The sequence below is a fragment of the Mustela nigripes genome, chromosome 7, assembly GCF_022355385.1.
Source record: "Mustela nigripes isolate SB6536 chromosome 7, MUSNIG.SB6536, whole genome shotgun sequence".
In the NCBI taxonomy this organism is placed as follows: domain Eukaryota; kingdom Metazoa; phylum Chordata; class Mammalia; order Carnivora; family Mustelidae; genus Mustela; species Mustela nigripes.
Window position 1 is genome coordinate 88,698,458 of NC_081563.1, and position 18,759 is coordinate 88,717,216.

The 18,759-nt window shown below is 41.0% G+C and overlaps 1 protein-coding gene and 1 non-coding gene across 3 annotated transcripts in view; both read left to right on the plus strand.

Moving 5' to 3' along the window:
- Nucleotides 1-11,742: 11,742 nt before the first annotated feature.
- LOC132022884 (U6 spliceosomal RNA) lies at nt 11,743-11,849 on the plus strand. The gene has a single exon (XR_009405774.1). It is a non-coding gene; the product is annotated as a U6 spliceosomal RNA (small nuclear RNA).
- A 4,389-nt stretch (nt 11,850-16,238) lies between these two features.
- The window catches only part of LOC132021656 (E3 SUMO-protein ligase RanBP2), an 84,544-nt gene continuing 82,023 nt past the window's right edge, over nt 16,239-18,759 (plus strand). For both annotated transcript variants that reach the window (XM_059406387.1, XM_059406388.1), the window contains exon 1: nt 16,239-16,891. In XM_059406387.1, coding sequence (XP_059262370.1) covers nt 16,820-16,891 — 72 coding nt within the window. In that variant the 5' untranslated portion in view covers nt 16,239-16,819. The remainder of the gene's footprint in view (nt 16,892-18,759) is intronic.

The window sequence follows — 18,759 nt, forward strand, 5'->3', positions numbered from 1 at the left end:
CTGTACAAGTGCGGTGATTGCCTCACCTGACTCGACTTCTCCACTGGGGAGACCTGTGTTTGGGAAAGAAGAATGTAATTTCTTCTTCTGTCTAAAACCTTGGGATTTCCTTCTTTACTTTCTAATCCTACTGTCATATTAAAATTTTTGATGCCACAAGATCAAGTAGATATCCACTTGATGATTGTTACTAACTGGTGCATAGGTCAGAATGGCTTTTTTTTTTTTTTAAGATTTTTAAAAAATATTTTATTTATTTATTTGACAGAGAGATTACAAGTAGGCAAGAGAGGCGGGCAGGGAGAGAGAGGAGGAAGCAGGCTCTCTGTGGAGCCAAGAGCCCGATGTGGGGCTCGATCCCAGGACCCCGGGATCATGACCTGAGCCAAAGGCAGAGGCTTTAACCCACTGAGCCACCCAGGCACCCCCCTTTTTTTTTTTAAAGATTTTATTTATTTGACAGAGAGAGAGATCACAAGTAGGCAGAGAGGTAGGTGGCGGGGAGGGGGAAGTGGGCTCCCCGCACAGCAGAGAGCCCGATGTGGGACTAGATCCCAGGACCCTGAGATCATGACCTGAGCCAAAGGCAGAGGCCCTAACCCACTGAGCCACCCAAATGCCCCCAGAATGGCTTCTTAAACCTAAAATTGTGCCAGCAGGAGACTGGGCTTGTATTCCCTCCTAGAAATCTAAGTTGTGTTTATACAGCCCAAGAAGATCTCAGTCCCCCAAGTACTAGAGACAAGCATGAGCAGCTTGCTAAAAGGATATTTGTTTGCCATCTATCTTTAGCACCATGTTAAACCCCATAAGAGGGATTATATTAGGGGGTCAACATATCAACGTTTTGATATATTAGGGGGTCAACATATCAACTGCTTTCTAGTTAATCCCCCAAGCCCCACATTTAATCAGGAGGTATTTTTCTTACACATTATTCTCTATTTTGGAAAATGTTACAAATGGCTATTTCCCTCTTTCAAATTGTAGATTCCTTCAGAGGACAGCTAGGGCTTTCTAATTTTGTGTGCAACGATGAATCCTAAACTATATGGAACTAAGTTTTCTGGCAACTTCTGCCAGAATACAGGCAAAAAAAAAAAAAAAAAAAAAGGAAACAAGAGCCTTAAAAAGACCAAATATTATTAAAGTCCATGCACTAATGTTCATATGTTCAAATCCCCTAGGCCCTTGCTCATCACCTACTTAGTTCATATACAAGTCTAAAGAGCTTAATGAGTTTCCGATGCCAGATAAAAGGACGTAAATTAGAAGTGCGGAGAGGGTAAATGAAAAGTAAACAAATTCAAGAAAGATTTAATAAATGTAAACTTTTTTTTAAAGATTTTATTTATTTGACAGAGATCACAAGTAGGCAGAGAGCCAGGCGGAGAGAGAGGGGGAAGCAGACTCCCCGCTGAGCAGAGAGCCTGATGCGGGGCTTGATCCCTGGACTCTGGGATCATGACCTTAGCCGAAGGCAGAGGTTTTAACCCACTGAGCCACCCAGGAGCCCCAAATGTAAACTTTTGTCAGCCACTGCACTACAAGCCAGTGAAGCAGCAATAAATGTTTCAGCCTTGGAACATTCACAGCATACCAGGAGCCATAAAAAATGCCTCAGAACATCATGCAGTAAAAGAACTGACATTAGAAATAGGAGTAGGATACACAGATTGATCAGAGGGGAGAATGGTTCATTTAAATAGTCTTATCTCTTGTGACTGTTATCACAAGACTTCGAAGTCTTCTTTTTTTTTTTTTTTTTTTAAGATTTTATTTATTTATTTGACAGAGAGAAATCACAAGTAGGCAGAGAGGCAGGCAGAGAGAGAGAGAGAGAGAGGGAAGCAGGCTCCCTGCCGAGCAGAGAGCCCGACGCGGGACTCGATCCCAGGACCCTGAGATCATGACCTGAGCCGAAGGCAGCGGCTTAACCCACTGAGCCACCCAGGCGCCCTCGAAGTCTTCTTTGGGAGAGACTTCCCAAAGTGGGTGATGGCTGAACTGGGGTCTGAAAGACAAGGCAAAGAGCTTTGCAGATGGACAGGGGGCTTTCCAGTCCAAGAGAATAGCCTATGAAAAGAACCTGTGAGAATCTCCGTTTATTTGGGACCCAGGAGCCAAAACTCTGAAGGGGAAAAACTTCATCTGGGGCAGCTGTAGTCCCAAGAGGGTGAACACTGTGTTGCTGTAGTTCCAACTCTGTCCTCCTGCTGTTGGCCCCAGAGGCAGAAGTACATGACAGAACTGCATAGGTCAAGCCTCAGTTTTCTGATCAGAAGACTGAAAACTAAAAGCTTCAGGAAACAAAAGTAACAGGGAAATTGCCAAGAGAGCTGCATAAGGAAGAGACGCCACAATGCTGTTTATGAACTCGGGGGCTGCTTTCTGAGCAGCTCCTGCACAGATCTGGTCCTGTTCAACACAGTGAAGACAGGCAGAACTGACCGTGGTCCTCAACTGGCCACTAGGTGGCACACACTGGGACAGAACTTGAATAGCCCCATTCATGCTCTGGGAGGTGAACTAACTTTGGAATCACAGACCACAGAAGGAGAGTTGGAAGTTGTGGTTTGAATCTAACCAGGTGGATTGTCCGCCTCAACAAAAATACCTACACTCTCCAGAGGATTTAATTTAAGTCAATGATTTTTTTCTTTTTCTTTTTTTTATTTAGTATATTCACAATGTTAGTCAGCCACCCCCATGATTTAATTATAGGACAATTACATCACCCTAACAAGAGACCCCATATATGTAAGCAGTCACTCCCAATCCCCCCTCTCATCCCTTAGCAACCACTAGCCAACTTTCTGTTGTTCATGTGTTTATGAATTTGCATACTCTGGACATTTCATATAAATTGAATTATATAGGGAAGCCTGCGTGGCTGAGTCAGTTAAGCATCTGCCTTTGGCTCAGGTCATGATCTCAGGGTCCTGGGATGGAGCTCTGCATCAGGCTCCCTGCCCATCTCCCTCTGCCTGCTGCTCCCCTGCTTGTATTTTCTGTCTCTGATAAGTAAATAAATAAAATCTTTTTAAAAATTCAATTATGTAATATGTTGTCTTTGTGACTAGTTTCTTTCAATTAGCATAATGTTGTCAAGGTTTATCCACATTGAAGCATATATTCTTTTTTACCAGATAATATTGTTATATGTTATATGTGCATACTACATTTTATTTCTAAATTTACAGTTGATGGACATTTGGATTGTTTCCACCTTTGGCTGTTATGAATTGTGCTGCTATAAACATTTGCCTGCAAGTTTTTGGGTGGACAAATATTTTTGCCCAATTGATGAAATGAGGTATCTTTCCATTTATTTGGATCTCCTTTAACTCCTTTAAAAAATGCGTACTTTTGGGGCACCTGGGTGGCTCAGTGGGTTAAAGCCTCTGCCTTTGGCTCAGGTCATGATCCCAGGGTCCTGGAATCGAGCCCCGCATTGGGCTTTCTGCTCAGTGGGGAGCCTGCTTCCTCCTCTCTGTCTCTCTGCCTGCCTCTCCGCCTTCTTGGGATCGCTCTCTCTGTCAAATAAATAAGTAAAATCTTAAAAAGAAATGTGTACTTTTCAGTCTACAAATTTACATTTACATGCATTGTAAACTGCACTGAACAATCTTACAATTTTTTCTTTCAATCATCAAAAATATTTTAAAGAACAATAAAGGTAGATACACTAGACAGAGATCACTAAGGAAATAGAAGATTTTAATAATGCTATAAACAAATTAGATCTAAAAGACATCTACAGAAAACTCCACCCAAAAACAGCAGATTGCATGTTACTCTTACGAGCACATGGAACATTCTCCAGTGTACACCATAGGCCAGGGCGTAAAACAAAACTCAATAAATTTAAAAGAATTGAAATAATAAAAAATATGTTTTTCCCACGACAATGGAATGAAGGCAGAAATCAATTACACAAAGAAATCTTAGAAACTCACAAAAATGTGCATATTAAACAACATACTTTTTTTTTTTTTTTTGGTAGGCTTCATCCCCAGCATGGCAACACAGGGCTTGAACGCACCACCGTGAGATCACACCTGAGTTGAGATCAAGAGTCAGACACTCGGGGCGCCTGGGTGGCTCAGTGGGTTAAAGCCTCTGCCTTTGGCTCAGGTCATGATCCCAGGGTCCTGGGATCGAGCCCCACATTGGGCTCTCGGCTCTGCAGAGAGCCTGCTTCCTCCTCTCTCTCCCTGCCTGCCTCTCTTGCCTACCTGTGATCTCTGTCTGTCAAATAAATAAATAAAATCTTTATTAAAAAAAAAAAAAGAGTCAGACGCTCATCCAACAGAGCCAACCAGGTGCCCTCAAAAAACATACTTCTAAATAATCAGTGAGTCAAAAAAGAAATCACAAGGAAATTAGAAATATCTTGAAATGAATGAAAATAAATATACAATATACCAAAACTTATGGGATACAGTTAAAGTGGTACTTAGAGGGAAATTTATAGCTGAAAATTCCTATATTTAAAAAGAATGATCTCAGGGCACCTGGGTGGCTCAGTGGATTAAGCCGCTGCCTTCGGCTCGGGTCATGATCTCAGTGTCCTGGGATCCAGAAAAGATCCCAAATAGCCAAAGCAATCCTGAAAAAGAAAACGGAAGCTGGGGGCATCACAATTCAAGCTGTATTACAAAGCTGTAATCACCAAGACAATACAGTATGGGCACAAAAACAGAAACATTGATCAATGAAACAGAATAGAGAACCCAGAAATGGACCCTCACCTCTATGGTCAACTAATCTTCAACAAAGCGGGAAAGAATGTCCACTGGAAAAAAGACAACTTCTTCAACAAATGGTGTTGGGAAAATTGGACAGCCACATCCAGAAGAATGAAAGTGGACCATTTTCTTATACCATATACAAAAAGAGACTCCAAATGGATGGAAGACCTAAATGTGAGACAAGAATCCATCAAAATCCTAGAGAAGAACACAGGCAGCAACCTCTCTGACCTTGGCCACAGGAAATTCTTGCTAGACACATCTCCAAAGGCAAAGGAAACAAAGGCAAAAATGAACTCCTGGGATTTCATCAAGATAAAAATCTTCTCCACAGCAAAGAAAATAGTTGACAAAACCAAGACAATTGACAGAATGGGAGAAGATATCTGTAAATGTCTTATTAGATAAAGGGCTTCTATCCAAAATCTAGAAAGGACTTATCAAACTCAACACCCAGAAAACAAATAACCCAGCCAAGAAATGGGCAGAAGACATGAACACACATTTCTCCAAAGAAGACATCCAAATGGCCAACAGACATGTGAAAAAGCCCTCAACATCACTTGACATCAGGGAAATACAAATCAAAACCACAATGAGATACCACCTCACACCAGTCAGAATGGCTAAAATTAACAAGTTAGGAAAAAACAGACATTGGTGAGGATGCAGGGAAAGGGGAACCCTCCTACACTGTTGGTGGGAATGCAAGCAGGTGCACCTGCTCCAGAAAGAAGTTCCTCAAGAAGTTAAAAGTAGAATTACCCTACAACCCAGGAATTGCACTACTAGGTATTTACCCCAAAGATACAAATGTAGCAGGCATGTGTAACTCAGTGTTCATAGCAGCAATGTCCACAATAGCCAGACTGTGGTAAAAGCCCAGATGTCCATCGATAGATGAATGAATAAAGAAGAATGAATGAATGAATAAAGAATATATATATATATAATGGAATATTACTCTTGCCATTTGCAACAATGTGGATGGAGCTAGAGGGTATTATGCTTAGCAAAATAAATCAGTCAGAGAAAGACAAATACCATGTGATTTCACTCATATGTGGAATATAAGAAACAAAACAGATAAACATAGGGGAAGGAAAGGAAAAATAAAATAAAATGAAAACAGACAGGAAAACAGAAAACAAAATGAAAACAAACCAAAAGAGACTTTTAACTCTAGGAAACAAACTGAGGGTTGCTGTGGGAAGGTGGGTGAGGGGATGGTGTAATTAGGTGACAGACATCAGGGAGGGCACGGGGTATTATATACAACTGATGAATCACTAAATTCTATGTCTAAAACTAATAATACAGTATATGTTAGTTAGATTAAATTTAAATTTAAAAAAATAATAAAAGAAAGTATGAATACCTCTCAACTTAGATGCAAAATCCTCAACAAAAATTGGCAAATAGAATCAAGTAGTATATAAAAGGTTAGTATGCATTCAGCCACAGAAAGCCATAAAATTCTAGAAAATGCTATACCACGAACGAACACTGAAAACATTATGCTAAACCACGTAAACTAGACACAAAAGAACAATTACTGTATAGTTCCAGGTATATGAGGTAATAGGCAAATTCACAGAGACATAAAGTAGAATAAGGGTTACCAGGGCCTGGGGAGAATGGGAAGTTAATTGTTTAATGGGTACAGTTTCTATTTGGGACAATAAAAAAGCTTTTGGAAATGGATAGTGGTGATGGTTGCACAACATCATGAATGTACTTAATGTCACTGAATTGTACATTTAAAAATGGTTAAAATGGTAAATGTTATGTGTATTTTATGACAATAAACAAACAACCAAAACACATCACAACCATGCGGGATTTATAATTACAGGATGGTCTAATATTTAAAAATTAATCAATGTGGGGACCCTGGGTGGCTCAGTGGGTTAAGCTGCTGCCTTCGGTTCAGGTCATGATCTCAGGGTCCTGGGATTGAATCCTGCATCGGGCTCTCTGCTCAGCAGGGAGCCTGCTTCCCTCTTCCTCTCTCTCTGACTGCCTCTCTGCCTACTTGTGATCTCTGTCAAATAAATAAATAAAACCTTAAAAAAATTAATCAATGTAATCATAATAGCAGCCTAAAGAATGTCCATTCATGATAAAAACTGTTAGCAAACTAGGAATAGAAAGAAATTTCCCTAACTTGATAAAGGTATCAACCTAAACCTATAGCTGACACTTACTGGTGAGGTCTTTTCCCTTAAGATCTAAAATAAGGAAAGAATGTTCTCTCTCACAGGTCCTCTTCAGTATTGTACTAATACTGCTAAGACATGAAATAAGGCAAGGTAAAGAAATAAAAGGCATACAGATTGCATAATATAATTGTCATTGTGTAAAATCTCAAGTAACCGGGATGCCTGGGTGGCTCAATCAGTTCGGCTGCTGCCTTCGGCTCAGGTCATGATCCCAAGCTCCTGGGATCGAGTCCCGCATCGGGCTGCTTGTTCAGTGGGGAGCCTGCTTCTCTCCCTGCCTCTGCCTGCCACTTTGCCTGCTTGTGCTTTCTCTCTCTGACAAATAAGTGAATAAAATCTTTAAAAAAATGTTTTTAAAAAATCTCAAGTAACCTATAAACTACCTCCTACAACTAAAAGTTGCAATTAGCAATGTCACAGGATATAAGGTCAACATACAAAAATCAACTGTATTTCTCTGTATTAACAATGAACAATTGAAAGCCAGAATCTAAAAAATAGTATCATTTACAGTCACTCTGTGAAAAATGAATTGCTACAGTCCAAGAAAACATGTACAGGATATATATTCTTAAAACCACAAAGTATTGGGGGCACGTGGGTAGCTCAGTGGGTTAAAGCCTCTGTCTTTGGCTCAGATCATGATTCCTGGGATCGAGCCCCACATCAGGCTCTCTGCTCTGCTCCCTGTCTCTGCCTGCCTCTCTGCCTACTTGTGATCTTTCTCTCTGTCAAATAAATAAATAAAATCTTTAAAAAAACACACAAAATATTGGTTGGAATTGTAGAAGAAATTCTGACAAAGAGTCATACTACTTGAGGAATTAATTATACTACTTGATTTTAAGACTTATATAGAGCTAGGCGTGCCTGGATGGCTCAGTTGGTTGAACAGTGGACTCAATTTTAGCTCAGGTCATGATCTCAGCGTCCTGGGATTGATCCCCATGCCAAGCTCCATGCTCTGCAGGGAGTGGGCTCAAGGTTTTTCTCTCCCCCTCTTCCTTTGCCTCCTGCCCTGCTCTCATGTGTACTCTCTCTCAAATAAATAAACAAAACTTAAAAATAATAGACATATATAGCTTGAGTAATCAAGACTGTGAAGTATGTGCAAAAAAGATACATAAATCAGGTGCACCTGGGTGGCTTAGTTGGTTAAAACACCAACTCTTGATTTTGATCTCAGGGTCATGTGTTTGAGCCCCTTGTGGAAGCTGCTTAAGATTCTCTCTCTTTCTACCCCTGCCAGCTCATGCCCTCTCTCTCACTCTCTCTCTAAAAGGAAAGAAGGGAGGAAGGAAGGAGAGGAGGGACGGAGGTAGAGAGGAAGGGAGGGAGGAAGAAAGGAAGATAAATCAGTGAAACAAAAGAGATACAGACTCAAGCTAATACAGTCATTTAATATCTACAAATGGGGCAGTAGTAAGTTAATGGAGGAAGGACAGTTCTGGAATAATTGTATATCCATATGCAACTCCTCTCCCCAAATTCTTGACAAAAATTAACTCAAAGTGAGTCATATATATCAATAAAAGTGTAAGATGTGGAAGAACACCTTTGTGACGGGCGATTATGTTAAGAGTTCTTAGATATGACATCAAAACCATGATTCATGAAAGAAAAAAAATTGGAAGCTGAACTTTACCAAAATAAAAAATGTTTGCTTTGTGGAAGACACTGTTTAGAAAATGAAATAAACTATAGACCGAGAGAAAGATGTTCGCTCATCACATAGCTGATACAGAACTTGCAATAAGAATACAAAATCCTCTCGGGGCGCCTGGGTGGCTCAGTGGTTTGGGCTGCTGTCTTCAGCTCGGGTCATGATCTCAGGGTCCTGGGATCGAGCCCCGCATCGGGCTCTCTGCTCCGCGGGAAGCCTGCTTCCCTCTCTCTCTCTCTCTCTCTCTCTCTCTCTGCCTGCCTCTCTGCCTACTTGTAATCTCTGTCTGTCAAATAAATAAATTAAATCTTTAAAAAAAAAAGAATACAAAATCATCTCAAGCCTCAACACTAAGATAACTAATAAACTGATTCAACAACTAAAACACAGTTTACCAGACAAGATATATGGATGGTAAATACGTCTGTGAAACAAAGTCCCTATTAAGGGATAAAATAAAACCATGATGTGGATCTGCTACATACTTTCTAGAATGGCTTAAGCAAAAAAATACTGATGATATCAAGTGATGACAATGATGCAGAGCACCTAGCTCTCATATATTTCTAATGGGAAAGGAAAAATGATATAACTCTCTAGAAAACAGCTCAGCAGTTTTTTATGTTAAACCCTAACACCCACCGTAGCATCCACCAATCCCAATCCTGAGTCTTTATAACAGATATAAGTGAAGTTTTCCTTAAAGGGGGCGCCTGGGTGGCTCAGTGGGTTAAGCTGCTGCCTTCAGCTCAGGTCATGATCTCAGAGTCCTGGGATCGAGCCCCACATCAGGCTCTCTGCTCAGCAGGGAGCCTGCTTCCTCCTCTCTCTCTGCTGCCTCTCTGCCTGCTTCGGCTCGGGTCATGATTCCAGGGTCCTGGGATCGAGTTCTGCATCAAGACTTGCTCAGCGGGGAGCCTGCTTCTCCCTCTCCCTCTGCCACCCCCCTGCATGTGTGTGTGTGCTCTCTCTCTCTCTGATAACTAAATAACTAAATAAATCTTTTTAAAAAGGGGCTAGAGGAGAGCCTGGATGACTCAGTGGGTTAAACCCCTGCCTTCAGCTGAGGTCATGATCTCAGGGTCCTGGGATCAAGTCCTGCCCCGGGCTCTCTGCTCAGCAGGGAGCCTGCTTCCCCCCTCTCCCTGCCTCTCTGCCTACTTGTGATTTCTGTCAAATAAATAAATAAAATCTTTAAAAAAAAAACAAAATAAAATAAACAAAAGGGACACCTGAGTGGCTCGGTGAGTTAAGCCTATACCTTCGGTTCAGGTCATGATCTCAGGGACCTGGGATAGAGCCCTGCATTGGGCTCTCTGCTCAGCGGAGAGCCTGTTTCCCCCCCTTACTGCCTGCATCACTGCCTACTTGTGATCTCTCTCTCTGTTAAATAAAAAAAAATTTTTTTAAGGAGCTAGAGAGTAAATATTTTAGGCTTAAAGACATAGGTCTCTGTCACAACTACTCTGCAATGTCACTGCAGTGCAAAAGCAGCTATAAGACAGGCATGTAAATGAAGGGGCAAAGCTGTGCTGCAAGGGGCGCCTGGGTGGCTCAGTGGGTTAAAGCCTCTGCCTTCGGCTCAGGTCATGATCCAAGGGTCCTGGGATGGAGCCCCGAATTGGGCTTTCTGCTCAGCAGGGAGTCTGCTTCCTCCTCTCTCTCTGCCTGCCTCTCTGCCTACTTGTGGTCTCTGTCTGTCAAATAAATAAATTCTTAAAAAAAAAAAAAAGCTGTGCTGCAATAACATTTTATTTGCAGAAATAGGCAGCCAGTCCATAGGCCGTAGTTTGCCACCTCTTGCCCTAGAGAAATGAAAACTGTGTTCATTGAAAACATGTTTACAAATGTTTATAGCAACTCTATTCATAATTACCAGAAATTGGTAACAACCCAAATGTCCTACATATGGTAAATGGCTAAAACTGCGGTACATTTATACAGAACTATTACTCAGCAAAGAGGGAGAATAACCTACATGCAAGGACTTGGATGAATTTCAAAAGCATTATCTAAGTGACATAAGCTAGTATCAAAAGGTTACATACTATATGATTTCATTCATATGATATTCTTAAAGTGAGAAAACTAGAGTGTAAAGAAATAATCAATGATAAAGGTTGAATGTGGGGTGACTTGAAAGTAGTAATAGGAATGAATCTTGGAGGATGATGGAATGGTTCTGCATCCTGACTGTGGAAGCGATTCTATGAATCTATACATCTCAAAATTCATAAAGCTATATACTCCCCAAAAGGGCAGTTTTTTGAGATGAGTATTTACCATTAATACCAACATCAATTCTCCCTATTAAAAAGAGAGTAATCATCATTTTGTGCCTCTATTTCCTTATCACCTAATTCTTCCTTAGCCATTTGCATGCTGTTTTTTGTCTGTACCATTTCTTTCAAAAATCAACTTTAAGGAAGCAAGTTTAAAGAGTTTCTCATCATTCCTGTTTTTTTTTTTCCTAAGATTCATTCACTTATTTTAGAAAGAGAACAAGAGTGTGAAAGCAGGAGCAGGAGGGGCAGAGGGAGAGGGAGAGAGAATCTCAAGCAGATTCTGCACTGAGCACAATGCCTAACATGGGGCTCAATCTCATGATCTAGAGATCATGACCTGAGCCAAAACCAAGAGTTAGATGCCTGACTGTGCCACCCAGGCACTGCGAGCTCTGTATTTTTAATAAGGTCCTCAGCCTGACATGGGGCTCAGCCTCACCACCTTGAGATCAGAACCTGAGCTGAACCAAGAATGTGATACTTAACCGACTGTGCCACTCAGGCTCCCCTGTTCCTGATCTTTTGGTAGCATTTTATGCTGTGGATTATTCTCTCCTTAGAGCGCCACTTTTTAGCTTCTGGGATGTTGTACTTTTTGGATTTTCCTTCAGCCACACTGAGTGCTACAGTTACATAACCTGTTCCTTTTTATGTTTAATGTCTGAACAACAAGCGACAGAATTATATAGAACTGTGCTGTCCAACACACTAGACACATATGGCACTTGAGCACTCGAAATGTAGCTACTGCTACTGAGCAATGAAGTTTTAAAGTTGATTTAATTTTAATTAATTTAAATTTAAAAACTTGATATCCGGTGCTCACTTCTGCAGCACATATGCTAAAATTGGAATGATACACAGAAGATCAGCATGGCTCCTGAGAGTGGATGACATGCAAATTTGTGAATCATTCCATATTTACAAATTAACAAAAAGATAAACAAACAAACAAACTTGATATTCAGTTCAATTCCTGAATACTTCTAAGTATATCTGGAGCAACTTGGGTATATTAATCTATTTTTTTAACCCTAAATCTAATCTAAATCTAAATACAGATCAAGTACTTTTCATGAAACCTTGGCATCTGAATTAAGATGTAAATGTAAAATATACACCAAATTTTAAATGCTTAGTACAAAAGGTAATATAGCTTATTAACAAATTGTTTATATTAATTGCGTATTGAAATTGTAATATTTTAAGTATATTGGATTGAATAAAAGATTATTAAAATTGGTTTCTCCTGTTCCTTTTTACTTTTTAAAGTGTGGTTTCTAGAATATTTTAAGTTACATGTTGGGTCACATTAGACAGCACTGATTTGGGGGACTCAGTTCCATAGATACATACATATGTACATATATACACACATATACACATAAATGTATGTGCATACAAATACATATACATACGTGTGTGTATATTCCTTAATTTATTATTTGTACAAGCTTTGTCTCACATAACTCCAGGCAGGGTTGTGCTGTCATGTGATAGCTCCAAACCCTCTGTCAGTTGTTGGGTAAAAGATCCATTTCTGCACATGAAAGACAGTTAAGGCTGTGTGGATGTCAAGAGCAGCAAGTGCAAGAGCCTCTATTTTCAGAGAGGCAAGCAAAGCAAAAGTTTTAAAATGAAAATAACTATGTCCAAGAACCAAAAAATGGCAATGTGCGGTCACGTTGGTTCTTTTTGTTTCTGAGGTTCTTCATGAACATTTTAAATCTCATCGTGTCTATTGAGTTCACAGGCCATAAGATTTTCAAAATGCTGTCTACAAAACAGTAGTTTAGGATTACTGTAGAATCATACAAATTGGAAAAACAGAAAATGATGGGATGAACTGACAGTATGAATGATTCTGAAGAAAAAAGGAATCATGTGATATATGAAAGATGTATCTGCAGTTGATGATAATTAGCAATAGAGGCTAGAGGTATTTGAAATGAGAGAAACTTGTTTGACCAGCATCAGTGTTAAATGCCTGTTAGTTCAATTAGTTCAGAAGTTAAGGACTCTGATTAATCAGGTAAAACTGCTGCTAATGAAAAATGTCATAAGCCAAATATTTCTATGGATTCAACTCTCACTTGAATTTGCAGTGCATCAACATGAGTAATCTAGCCATTAGAGTGGAATTCATCCCCCTGCTAAGGAGTTCCTTTGTAGAGAACATTATAGTTAGATGTATGATTTGGAGGATGGGTAATTACTTGTGAGAAATTTGGATGTAACTGGTTTGTGCTGGGAAAAGATGTGGACTAGAATGGACATCATCATGGAGAATGTCTATTTGAAAGCACAGGTCAGACTCATATTTGGTGAAAATTGTTTGTTTTTAAAGATTTAATTAATTAGTTTTAGAGAAAGGGTGGAGAAGAGGGAGAGAAAATATCCAGCAGACTTCCTGCTGAGCCCAAAGTGGGGGCTCAGCCGCACAACTCAGAGATCACACCCTGAGCCAAAATCGAGAGTCAGAGGCTTAACATACTGAGCCACCCAGGTGTCCCCTGGGTGCTGTCTAATGTGACCCAACATGTCCCATTATGTTTTGAAGCATAATAAACATACTTAAGAAAAGTCATCTGAGTTCCTCAAGAAGATTCTCCTTTTGGCCCACTCCTTTTCTTTTTATGTGACTTAAAGAGATTAATGGTAGTGATTTTACTAGGTAAGTGTGCTTGGGAAAGTTGCTTGCTGTTCACTCCCTTGGTTACCTATCTGTAAAACCAAGGATGATAATATATAATAGTACCCTCCTAAAGCTGTTGAGAATTAAATGAGCTAAAACATGTCAAATGTTAAGAGAAGGACATGGAACAGATCAAGTGCTTATTTGTTAGCTATGGCTCTGTTAGTAATAACACATCCAAGGCAAACTCATGGTTTCAACTGTCACTAAGGTTTATGATTTCCAATCCATCACTGATCTTCATCCTACTATTCCATCTATATATTAGGTATCTCCTCTTGGATATATAAATGGCACCTAAAGGGAAAGAAATCAACTATCTGAAATAGGATCTTCTATCCCAAACCACATTCTCTTTGTTCTTTATTTTTTTTTAAGCTTATCTATTTATTAGAGAGAAAGAGAGAGCGAGAGCGAGCACACAAGTAGGAAGAGCCCCAGGCAGAGGTAGGAGAAGCAGCGTCCCAGCTAAGCAGATAGCCCGATGTGGGACTTGATCCCAGGATCCTGGGATCATGACCTGAGCTGAAGACGGACGCCTAAGAAGGACTGAGCCATCCAGGCACCCTAAGTGTTATTTCTAATATATGTCATACTACTAATCTCAGAATAATTTGTTTTATTCACATCCAATATGACTGAGATAAAACAAAAGAGAACACTCTTTTTCTGCCCATTATAAAACAATACTTGCTGATTGTAAAAAATTGGGGAAGATATGGAAAAATCAAAAAGGAGAGACTGGGAAGATGGCCTGTAGAGACCAGGTTAATTCTAGGTGATTGGATACAGTTATATTTTGCCTACATAAAAAAAAAAAAAAAGATAAAAGTAAGAGTAGTTTGTCCGGTTAAGCACCCAACTCTTGGTTTTGGTTGAGGTCATGATCTCCTGGTCCTGGGACTGGGCCCCACATGGGCCTCCACACTGGTTTTGGCGTCTGCTTACCATTCTCTTTCCCTCCCCCTCTGCACACTGCCTGCACCACTCGGCCTCGTGCACATGGATGCTCTCTAAATAAAATCTTTTAAAAAAGAGATAAAAAATATCCATAACCACAAATTATAAACTTCCAGCTAAAAAGAAATTTTTTTTTTAAAGATTTTATTTATTTGACAGAGAGAGAGAGAGAGAAATCACAAGTAGGCAGAGAGGCAGGCAGAAAGAGAGAGAGGAGGACGTAGGCTCCCCGTGGAGCAGAGAGCCCGAAACGGGGCTCCATCCCAGGACCCCAGGATCATGACCCGAGCCGAAGGCAGAGGCGTCAACCCACTGGGCCACCCAGGCACCCCGAGCTAAAAATTTCACCATATTTCATTTATTTTCCCAGATAATTAAGACCCTATTGTATGTATACAGGGATATGATCTTTTTATACCTAATGTCTTCACCACTGAAAACATTTTATAAAACATTTTAAACTAAGATTTTAAAATTCAAATTTCCAAAGTAAACTTTTTTTAATGACTTGTTCTTGTTTTATGGCTACAATATATACTCTGATATTCCTGAAGATAATAATTTAATTCTTACAAGTTTTCTTCTGCTCTTTGTTTTGCTTCCACTGGTCCTTGTTCTAAGCTAATTATTACACTGGACATTCTAAAAAACCTGCTGGTACCTTGTTTTCTGTAGTGAAAACATGAATGAAGGGGCTGTGTGGGTGAATGTAGAGTTTTTTGCCTTCATCCATAGTAGAACAATTGAGGGAGGTCCACTTATGTGAACATAAATTGTTACTAAGTGTTATGGCTCACTTCATTTGTACTGCTTTGGGGGTCCTGGCCCAAAATGATTTTGTAGGAGGGAAAATCATTGTTGTACATTAATAGAATTTTGTTCTTGTTTTAAATTGCTCTGAAGAACAGAATGACTATAAAACATTAGTGTTTTTCTTAAAAAAAGAGGTGTGGGAGATGTATCTTACCACCAAAATACAAAGAATTTTAAACCTCCTCTTTAAACTAAACTGTGTAATTTCATAAATCTAATAATTTAATCAAGACAAAATACTGTTTTAAAATGGTAAATGTATTCTTTATTGTTTAAATATAACTTGAATTCAAAAGAAATATTTTCCAGACCTGTATGTAAGTTCAGGAGCATCACCAATTTGACTTTGTTTTATTTATTTATTTATAAAGATTTTATTTATTTATTCGACAGAGAGAGATCACAAGTAGGCAGAGAGTCAGAAAGGGAGCAGAGAGCCTAATGAGGGGCTTGATTTCAGGACCCCGGGATCATGACCTGAGCCGAAGGCAGAGGTTTAACCCACTGAGCCACCCGGGCGCCCCTTGACTTTGTTTTTAAGTCGTCAGAATATTTGACTTCTTTAATAAGTTGATTTATTCCTCTTCTGAGAAAGCCATTCAATAAGAAGCAGTCTCGGAGTGGGGGTTGGGGGTAAATAAGTATTTTTGAAGATTTGGAAAATACAGATGACTCATGTTTAGATGATTACTATAAACATTTTGGTAATACCGTTCTGCTATTGATATATATATATTTGTGTGTATATATATATATATATATATATATATATATATATATATATATATAAATGAGGGGCTCTTCAAATTATACAATTATAATCGTCCAAAACCAGGTATTTGTGGCCTTTTAATTACGGAATTTCAATTTTCTCATAGAACATGTTCTTTTAAAATACAGGAATTTTAACATATATGCTTCTTAGTCACACGTGTCCGACATAATATATTTAACCAACAGCCTCCAGAAAGGTGTTTCCAATTTTCACGCTCACCAAAAGGCCTGAGAGTGCTTTTCTCTTCCACAGCATCACGTAATTAAAATAAGAAACGGCCGAAAGTTTTGAGAAGCCACGCAGTAAAACACTGTCCCGCTGATACAGTTACTACGCCCCTGGTCCTAGCGCGGTGTTGAACTTCTCCTTCCCGCGCCTCACAGCAGACGCTCCCACAGCGTAAATACCAACAACCTTCTACAGGACCAGGCGTAGCCAAGGGCCCGGCCGCCCAGAGGGCCGTGCGCGGAGGGAGGGACGCCAACGTCGGCGTGGCGCACAGTGCTGACGCAACACGCATGCGGGGAGGGCCGCTAGTCGGCCGGCGACGGCGCTGCGTCACGGGCTTTCAGGCGCTTCGCTCTTGGAGACGGCGACGGCTGTGGGCCTCGGCTCTGGCCTCCCGCGCCCTGGGAGTCAGGTCGGTGGCGCGATGAGGCGCAGCAAGGCCGACGTGGAGCGGTACATCGCCTCGGTGCAGGGTTCCGTCCCATCGCCTCGAGAGGTGAGTGGGTCCTGAAGAGCCGGGTGGTCTCCGCCCTGGCCCTGCCGCGGCCCCGCGCGGCGCCGGCGTCATGGCTCCCGGCGGCCGCCGCTCCCTGGCGCGTTGAAGCGCCGGCTGGCTCCCGCGGTCCGGTGGGCGGCGTGGCGCTCGTGAGCTTGAGGTGGAGGGTGGGGGTGGGAAGGCGCGGCGGGTGCCGTTGGCGCCAGCTCTTCCTCTTCCTCCTGGCCTGCTCCTGACGGTCCTTATTGGCGGGCCCATCGCGTCCCGGGGTTCTCGGCTGCGTCCCCGCGGCCTCGTCACCGGGCCTCCAGGAGCCTGCCATTTGCGGCGGATTTCTTCTTTCCCGGACAGTTACCGCTGTGGCGGAAGCGTGCCGCTTTAGAGGTCCAGGCTTTTGAGGTTGGTGGAACCCAGCGCGGGGGCACTGACGCTCCTTCGGGGGCGCTTTTACTGCGGTGACGGGCAACCATCGTAGGCATCCAGCGGACTGGTGCAGGGGTGGTCACACTTGCAACTCCCTGACCGCGCAAATGACACTGGGGGTTTCCTCTATTTTGAAGCATCTGTCGTTGTGCGTTTATAAGGATTCTGTCCCTACTCTTCACACTCCACTCTCCCATTGCCTGTACTCTTTAAGAGGCTTCTTTCATCTGCTTTATTTTTTAAAACGCAGTCTTGGGTATTCTGAATTTCTTACAGGCGCTTGTTTCTATGGCTTACAATTTTTAGGCTTTTTGACAACATGCTCAGCGTATTTTTTCTCTTTTAAGATACTTTGTGCCAGATATTTTGGGTTCATCAGAATCTTAGTGATTGGATGTGGAGGGTGAGGAAAAAGGCTAAGTGTAGGTGGTGCGCACAGTATCTGAGTCAGTTTTCTTGGGAGTTGAATCACAGTACTGTCATTTGTAAGCTTTGTGATTTGAGGCAAGTTAAAAACTTCAGTAAGTTGGAGTAATGATATTGATAGGAGTGTATAGGATGACTCACGGTAAACATTTAGGGCAATGCCTGGCATATAATGAGTACTAAACGTTGATGTTAAAGGGACAGTCATTCAAGCTCTCTTACTAGGTAAGGGCCTATGAGAATAAAGATGTGTGAGGAAATTAAAAGAAACCAGGGATGAACATGATAATAATAGCTGCATAACTGTATCTTTAATCATATACTAGGCATTTGTCTTTGTAGGATTTTGGTGATGTGTCTGGTTTTAGTTTGTTTTAGGAATAAGGGAGTAGGTTACAGCTTGTTCCACCAGAAGAGAGGAATAGGTACCTACATACAGATTGTAATTTTAACTGCTGGCATAGTCGTAAACAACAAATGTGGTGCTGTAGTCTAAAACAGAACTAAAGGTTTCTGTACTGCTGATTGACATACTTTTTAACAAGCCAAGTTTAGAGCTTTCATGAGATTTTTAGTGGGGACCCTGGCTCCTAAAAGATGAAGATCTTAATTCTGTAGACAGAATTTAGAATGTTCTTTGAACTACCTAACTTTTCCATCAAATAAAGGGGGATGGAGTCAGAATTTTAAAGACTGATTTTTATGGCCACCTCTGTTTTACATTTAGAGTATTTTTTTTTTTCATAATTTAAGATTTTATTTATTTATTTGACAGAGAGATCACAAGCAGGCAGAGAGGCAGGCAGAGAGAGAGAGAGAGAGAAGGAAGCAGGCTCCCCACCGAACAGAGAGCCCGACGCGGGGCTCGATCCCAGGACCCTGGGACCATGACCCGAGCCGAAAGCAGAGGCCTCAACCTACTGAGCCACCCAGGTGCCCCTACAGTATTATTTTAATCAGATGTTTTTCTTCAAACAGGAAAAATCATTTACTTTAGAACTTGGGGATTTCAGTGGGAT